The following is an 8499-nucleotide window of genomic DNA, read 5'->3' as shown; positions in this document are numbered from 1 at the left end:
TTTGAAGGTCTTTATCAAAACTAAAATTCTGGGCTCTATATTCTTATTTAGGGAGGGGGAAGAGGAGTTGGATGACTCTCCAAAGAATAACAGTCTACTTGTCTCAAACCCAACATGAATTGATCTCATCCTCATCCCCTCCAATTCTGCATCTCCCCTCTTTCCAACTTCCTTACTTTTCTCAATGTTTTCACCATCCTAGAGGTAGCATGTCAGAGTGTCTATTATGCTGGAATTAGAGTCAGGAATATCTGAGTTCAAATCTTACCTCAACTACATATGAACTGTGTGACTCTGAGCAAGAATAATATTAATAATAGCAAATGTTTACATAGTGAGTACTAGCTGACAGGCATTGTGCTAAGTACTTTACAGTTATTATCTAATTTCATCCTCACAACAACTTTGGGAGGGTAGGTATTATGATCCCTGTTTTACAGTTGAGAAAATTGAGGCAACCAGGTTAAGTGACTTGCCCAAGGTCACACAGCTCCCAAGTATCTAAGGTTGGCTTCGATTCCAGGTCGAGCTCCAGATGCCCATAGTACCTGATTACGTAGCAGTTCCTTCATAAATGCTTATTGAGGAGGCTGGCTTAGGGGCCTCTGTCTTCCTTCCTCACTCTAAATGTATGATCCTATGACCCTGACGCTCAATCTGGGAATGCCAGGTTTCTCCCTGACTCTCCTCCTCCATCTCAAAGAGACAGTCAGTTCCCAGGTTCTGTTCATTCTACTAGTTCTATGAGCACAGCCGCTCTCATATCTTTTCTGTACTGTTCATTCTCACTGACATCAGACTTTATTGATATAGATCTTTATATATATGTCATATATAATCTTTATTGACAATGGCCTCCTAATTGGTCTCCCTCCCTCCTGTTTTTCTCCTCTCTGCACCATCCTTCACACTGTGGCTCAAATTTCCTAATGTCACCTAGGTGGCTCCCCTGGGGCTTAGAGCTTTGGAGCTGAGGTCAGAAAGACCTGAGTACAAATGTGACCTCAGATACTTCTAGCTGTGTGACCCTGGGCAAGTCACTTAACCTCTGTCTGCTTCAGCTTCCTCAACTGTGAAATGGAGATCATAACATTGTGAGGGATCAGATGAGAAAATATTTGTAAAGTGCTTAGCACAGAGCCTGGCCTGGTAGATGCCAGATAAAATTAATGCTTATTTCCTTCCTTCCTAATTTGCAAGTCTAATAAAGTCACTCCTCTGCTCAAAAACCTTCCCTGACCCATCTTAGGTGCCACCTACTCCTTGCAGCCTTCCTTGATTTTCTCCCATTGGAAATGATCTCTCTCTCCCTATAGAACACTACTCTGCTTGAATCCCTCCTTTGCCCCAGCACAGACTGCCTTGTATCCTCCTCATTTGTGTTATGTGTCATATCCTATGTATTAGACTGTAAGTTCCCCGAGGGCAAGCACAGTCTTGTTTCTCATCCTTAAAAACCCAGCCCTGAGCACGGGGCCTGGCTCGATGAATTTGTTGTGGAGATCTACTCTTCTACCTTAGAGAACTTTAGGATTTAAAGCTAGACAAGACCTTGGGTCATTTAGTCTAATTCCCCTCTGTTTTGTAGAGAAGGGAATTGGGACCTCTTGTCCAAAATCACGCACAGAGCTGGTAGCAGCATCAGTGATGGGATTCAGACAGAGCAACTCCCAGACTGAAGTTCTTTTTACTTAAACGTAGAGCATATAACGGAATTAATATTAACAGCTCCCTCCCAAGCTGCCAAGGGGCTCACTTAGCTGGCTTAGTGTCCTGAGGTCTGTCCCTGGAGACAGTTCATCAACAAGGGAATCTGATTGGCCAGCACTGGTCCAACATGTGGATGCTGGCCCCAGGTGCCCTCATCACCCCCTTGACCGGAGACACTGGCACGTGTGCCTCAACCCCAGGGCGTAAGAGGCCCCAAAGGAAGAGATTGTCTTCCAGATGAAGCAGGAGTGGGAGAGGAAGGAAGCCTGGATCAGTGAAGGGTCTGTGTCGCCTCCCTCCTCCCCCATACTCCCCTTGTAGCAAGAGGCCAGAGAGTAAACAGGAAAGACTGGCTGTTCCATGATGGGGATTGGGGGTGTTAGAACGAGCCAGAGGGAAGGTGTGTATGTGTGGGAGCACTGAAGAAGACAGAAGAGAAGGAGAGGCCCTCACCCTTGCTAGTGGGGGGTAGGGGAGAAGGCTGGAGAGCTTGGGCTCCACTGGAGGCTATAGCTGGAAAGGCCTTAGAGAATATCTTATCAAACCCCACTCATTTGACAAATCAGGAAACTGAGGTCTAGGTAGGAAAAGGGACCTGTTCAGTCATGTAATGAAACAGTGGCAGTGGGTAGGTCTCTCAATTCCCCAATCCAATGCCTTTTTCACTCTAAGGCTTTCCCTGTGTCTTTTCCTAGGCACCAGGAAGTCTGGGTCTCATTCCAATTTTCTATCAGATGTGCCCCTCACTCAGACCAGCAGCCCCTGCATCTGTGCTCTTGGACCATCAAAACTAAGGGGAAAGGTCAATGCCACTTGGTATCTTGGTTGGGGGGGGGGGGGTGTTGTACAGTTTGAGAGAAGAGGCTTTCCACTGACAGTGAATGAGAAAGAGGCCAGATGACCAGTCCAGGGTGGTGGAAGCCCCAGACATGTCCATGTCTAACTCCAGACTCTGGCTGCTCCCAAGGGGCTGCTTGCTTGGCACCCCTGCCCCTTCCTTTTGGTCAGAGAGGGAGGCTGTGAAGGGCGGCCAGTCCGGAGCCAGGACAGACCAGCCCCCCAGGACTTGGCCCCTCCAGATCAGATAAGGCCCCGGGAGGACAATAGAGAACACAAACAGTGCTGGGGTGTTTAGTCCAACAGGGTGCAGGGGGCGGCAGAGCCAGGCTGAAGGCGCCGGCCCCAGACAGAGGCCCTGACTTGCCCCTTCATGGGCCGCTGGAGATGATGGAGCTGAATTCCCCTAAGCCTCTATGAGTTCACCTAAGTTTATCCTTGGAACAAGGACTCATTATATGGAGCCAGAGTGGAGATACATCTTAGAGGCCACGTATGTCCAACCCCTTCATTTTAGGAATGAGGAAACTGAGAGCTGCAGAAGATGAGGGACTTACCCAAAGTCACACTGAGAATCAGTAGCAGAAGTCCTAAGAAGTGAGCATTTAGGGTATCACCAGGTGAAGGAGGATTTAGGTGGCATTTGGGAGGCCCTTTGAGGCCAGTCCTGGGAGTAACAGTGGAAAGTTACCTAGTGGAAGAGGTAGACAGGAGACCTCCTATTTGGAAGATGTCCTGTGCATAGCTCACCAAGGGTATCAGAATTTGCAGAACAGAGATCAAGATCCTAGCAACCAGAAGCAAAGGATTACCTTCAAACAAGGACAGTGGAATTTCATGGTAAGGACCTCATCCTCCACCCTGCCTTGTTCATTCACAGGCAAGAGTGGGAGAGGGGTTGGGATCAGACACCTTTTCATGGCCCCTGGCTCTGGGCCGAGACTGGAGACAGGAGGCTGGCCTCCGTGGTCCCCAGGGGCAGCGCCTACATTCCTGGGGTGGCTAGTAGCCAAGGGGACAGCCATTCTTGAAGTCCCTCCCCCTGGGGTCTTAGTCTGAGAGGATGTTCTCTCCTTGATCCCTCTCCTCCCTCCCTTAAGATTCCTGGTCAGCAAGGAAGCCGGAAAGAGCCAGATTCACTGACCAGTCTGTGGAGGAACCTCTGGGGCTCTCCTGAGGAAGCAGACCTGTCTGCCCAGGAGAAGCTTAATTAATTATTCTCTTAGAGGTCCTGGGTCATCTGATAAACTTAGGAGTTCTAAGACCCAGGGGGTCCTGCACACTCCCCATTTGGACTGGAGGTGTGATCTTGAGGGATAATACAGATAATTTCACATTTATATAGTGCTTAAAGGTTTGCAAAGTTGTTTTTATAATACAGGGTATCCCAGAAATCTGAGTGCTATTTTAAGCTATTAAAGCTAAAGCTTAGAACTTCACTAAATGGGAGATAGGTGGTTCAAGAACAAGGCATCCCAAAAGTCTTAACACTGTTAAAAGCTTAAAACTGCACTGGGACTCTTGTGACCCTCTAAATTATTTTACAGATGATGAAACTGAGGCTCTAAAAAGGCTGAGCAAGTAATTCATAATCACATGGTTTGTAAGTGCATGAGGTAGGATTAGACCCCAGTTCTCCCCATTATAAGTCCAGTGTCCTACCCACTATGCCACACTGCCTCCTCTCTTTTCTAATGGTGGTACTTAATGTAGGAGGAGCACTAGATTTGGAGTTAGGTGGGTGAAAGTTAAATAAATAAATAAAAGTGGTTGAGGATCCTGGCTTGACCCATTATTTGACCCAGAACAAATAATTTAATTTCTTTGATCCTTAATTTCCCCATCTATAAGAAAACCTACCTTCCATGATATGGTGAGGAGAAAATGAGATGATATTTGTAAAGTACTTTGCAAACCTTAAAAGTCCCATGTTAGTTATCACCATTATCATCATCGGTGGTGGTGGTGGTAGTAGTAGTAGAAGTAGTAGTACTAGTAGTAGTAGTAGTAATAGTAGTAGTACCATTTTATGAGCCACTTAGACTAGATGGGCTCTAAGATCCCTCTTAGTTCTTTTGGGCAGAAGTCGGAAATCTTAAGAATGAATTCACGAATTCATTCAGGAGAATGCAGGTTCTCCTATGATCCCCTATCTAGGCCTCAGTTTCCTCATCTGTACAATGAGGTTGAACTAGATGGTCCCCACATTTTAGAACTAACAGCAGCTGGCCATTTATCACCCAAGTTCACATCCATGACTTCATCCATCCTCACCTATGCCCTACAAGGCAAGTAGCACAACTATCATTAATCCCATTTTGCAGATGAGAACGCTGAAGCCCAGAGAAGTGATGTCACTTGTCTTAGTTCATCTATCATGCCAGCCAGGGAGTCAAAGCTTGAGCTTGGGGCTCCTTCCCCCCTCCTCTTGTGCACAGGGAGTTATGGGCAGGTAAATGAAGGTTGTTGTTCTGTGGGCCAGTATTACGCACTTAGTGGATTTCCTCTCAGATCCACACCCACGCCAGCCTATGTCGAGTGCCTACTGTCTTTGATGGGAAGTTTCACTTCCCCGTCAGAATTGGTCAGAGTGGCGCCCTTGGCTGGTATTGTCTTTCGAGCTCACTCTCGCCTATAATGTCTGGCTTCCCATTTTACTCACAAGAAACTGAGTTAGTTTTCATGACGCTACTGAGTGCAGAACCAGGATTTAACCCCAGGTCCTCTGGCTCCAAGACCAGTAGTCCTCATTTCCCTGACTTTCTTTAATCTTTCAGGTCACTTCATCGCCTCATCCCTGAAATGGAAGAATTAGCCTACGTCCCAGACTCACAGATTTGATGCTGCAAAGGGCCACAGTGCTCATGTAATCCAACCTCTTCATTCTACAGATGAGGAAGCAAAAGCCAGAAAGCTTAAGCAATGACTGGGATCACACGGGCTATTAGGAAAATGACAGAAGTGGGATTTGAACGCAGGTCCCCTGACTCCAAATTCAATGTTGTTTTCCCTGTACTCTTAGGGATCTTACATGATCCAGCTCTAAATCCTCTCATTCTACCATCTGGTAGGTGATGAGAGGAACTGGGATAAAGGGACAAAGAGAAACTGATATTTAGGGGACTAATGCTGTCCCTGTCCTGGTCCCTGTTCTGGGGAGAGGGCCTTGTGGAGAGAGAGCACAATGGGAAAATGTACAAAGGGAATTTTAGAAAACTCCCTTTTGATTACCCACTATCACTTGCCCCAGAAGCGGGGGTGGGGAGGGTATGGGGGGATAAGGGGGGAGAGAGTACCAATTCAATTCATTTAAATCAACAAGCAGCAAAGGAGTCTCCTGCTTTCGTAGTCTGTCTCCCTGTCTCTGACACTCCCAGCACTCACACCTCCACTGCTCTCTACACAGCCTCTGAACTCCACCATGCCCTCTCCCCTCCGAAATTTCAGGAAAAGGAATAAGACAGCAGGGTGCCCATTCCCCTCCTCTGCCCTAGCTGGGGGCTTTGCTGAAAAGCTAAGGGGAAGCAGCTGGAATCTCAACCCTCATTGTTTTGGATGGATCCCCCCACCCACCCTCCCCTCAGCTCCTTCCTCCCCTAGGGATCCTCTTCCTGGCAGATCTTGCTTAGTGCCCAGATTCCCAGCATTTCCGAGGGTGGGATATAGCGACCATGGGGGCATCAGCAAGGGCCTTCCTCGGCTCCTTGCCTGGGGGCGGGCCAAGGCCCTGGAATGTGTGTTTGGGTTCCTGAAGGGAGCTGCCCTCTGTCCCTAAGGAGACTCAGCGGTCCTCAGACTCTGGCCCCTCCCTTCCTCCTTTCTCTCTCCCTTATCCTCCCCCCTCCCAACTTCTGATGGGCTGTCTTTTCACTGGTGAGAGACCTCTGGGATAAACAATGGGCACGGCCTTTGATCTCATTAGCCACTATCCAAGACGAGACACCAGGAAGGCAGCTGGCTGGATAGGCTAGGAACTGAGGGAAGGGAGCTGTCCAGAGGTGGGGAGGGGGGCGGTGGCCTTCTCAGGCATGGGTGAAGGGAGCTGTCCAGGGGTAAAGTCTTGGTCTCCTGGGACTGGGGAGATTGTAGAGAGGACAGCAGACAAGTACTATCAAATCCATTATCTGCTAATGAAGGAGAGACCGTCTGGAAAATCCTAAAGCAACTGGATAATTTTTTTTAATAGTAAATACTATACATTGGATATAGATTATGAATTACATTAAGTGATTTTTCCCTCTGTCTGGCTAAGTCTATTGATCAAGATGAGTTTGCCTTCGCTGAGCAGAGAGTCTCAGGGCTGGGACAGTGAACTGGGGAATAAAATGTGCCACAAATAGGACACTTGTTGATAAACTAAGAGTACAAGCAAGAGTCAGTTTCACTCCCAGTTCTCTGTTCTCACAAGCGTAGCTCTAGTTGGTCGGGACAACAGGGTTCCAGGGAGGGCTGTTACCATCTCTGGTGTTCTCTTTCCCTCTCTGGGCTTTGGCTCCCCCCCCCCCCACTTTCATGAAGCCCTCCTTGACCATCTCAACCTAAATCAATGTCCCCCTCTTTTGAACTTTTAATGTCTGAGGGCTTTGGATACCTCATTCTGGCCCTTAATCATCGGATATCCTCTGGGGCTACTTTTTTATCGTATCAAGTTTGAGACTTTCTAATCATATCAATACCTCCCTAAGTAGGTATTAAACTACAAGAGGGAAGAAGCTACTTTGCATTGACCAGGGTATCAGATTAGGTATATGGTGAATTTAATAAATTCTTGTTGAATAAATGAATGGACAACCAAGGATCACTCTCTAAAGAGTGTTTTGAGATCCTGAGAAGAAAGACATCAGATTCCTCCTCAAAGGGTACTGACTGTCCCTCTGATCCACCCACCACCAGCTCTCACCTCCACTGCCCACAATAGGGGGTTGAGTCCAACTGACCAGAAAGTGAGACACCCAGGGATTTCCCCTTGGGGACTGATGCTTCTCAGGGGCTGATTGACAGAACCAGATGTTTCCTGCCAGATGTGCCAGTCCCGGTCACTAGAGTCTGGAGAATGCCAAAGAGAGGAGGTGGGATAGGAGTGGGGGAGGGGAGTAAAGAAGTTCTGTCATGCCCTGACAGCCCCCCAGTCCCAAGCCCAGACTCTAAACAGCACTTCCTCTCTCCCTTTGGCTGGTAGCCGCCCCAAAGCCCCTCCTCTAAGCAAACTCATTTCCTGCCTCCCCAGGTCACTCCCCGGGCTGGGCTGCTCGGGAGCAGCTCACTCCAGAGAGTGCCTAGCCTCTGGTCAGCTACCCCAGCCAGCCTTGAGGACAGAGCTCTCTCCCTCTCTCTTTCTCTCTCTCTCTTTCTCTCTCTCACAACCCCACTCAGGGTTCACCCTCCTCTGAGCCCCCGATATCATCCCATCTTTCCTGCCTCTTCCTCTATCTTCTCCCCCCCACACTTCCCCCACCCTTGAGAAGGCTGGAGCAGGGAAGCTGCCGGACCCCTTGCCTCTGCCCCTTTGGTCACAAGGACAACCCACGCCATCCAGCGAGGCCCCCGGCCACCTTACCCCTGGACACAGGATAAGGTCCCGAGGACAGACAGACAGAGGGACAGCATGGACGGAGCCTTCTACATCGCGATGTTCCTGACTGCTTGTGTCTTCAGCCCGGCAAGTAGGTGGCTCACAGTCCCCACGACTTGCCCCAGGACCCTTTCTCTCACCTTCTCCAGTAAAAGGCCTCTCTGCCACTAGGGAGTCCATCTGCCTTTGTTAACTGGTGGTTCTGGGGGCCCCATTTTCCCTCTCTCTTGGGCTAGAATCATTTGGCAGGGTCTCCTTATCCTGGGTTCAGGCCAGTCTCCATCTTCGCCTCCCTTCTAGTCTCTTGCTAGTCTCTTAGAACACAGCCAGAAAATGATGAGTAGAGCCCCCCATCTCTGAACCCTGGTCTACCTCTCCCC

General features: G+C 48.7%; 1 protein-coding gene across 1 annotated transcript in view; it reads left to right on the top strand.

Annotated features, from left to right (window-relative positions):
- The first annotated feature begins 7780 nt into the window (after positions 1 to 7780).
- ENG (endoglin) overlaps positions 7781 to 8499 on the top strand; it is a 39188-nt gene continuing 38469 nt past the window's right edge. Inside the window, exon 1 of the mRNA XM_072632519.1 lies at positions 7781 to 8210. Within this exon, the coding sequence (XP_072488620.1) occupies positions 8153 to 8210 (58 nt within the window). The 5' untranslated portion in view covers positions 7781 to 8152. The remainder of the gene's footprint in view (positions 8211 to 8499) is intronic.

Source organism: Notamacropus eugenii, chromosome 1, assembly GCF_028372415.1.
Source record: "Notamacropus eugenii isolate mMacEug1 chromosome 1, mMacEug1.pri_v2, whole genome shotgun sequence".
Taxonomy (NCBI): Eukaryota; Metazoa; Chordata; class Mammalia; order Diprotodontia; family Macropodidae; genus Notamacropus; species Notamacropus eugenii.
The sequence above is the reverse complement of the archived record's forward strand: the minus strand, read 5'-3'. Positions and strand labels throughout refer to the sequence as shown.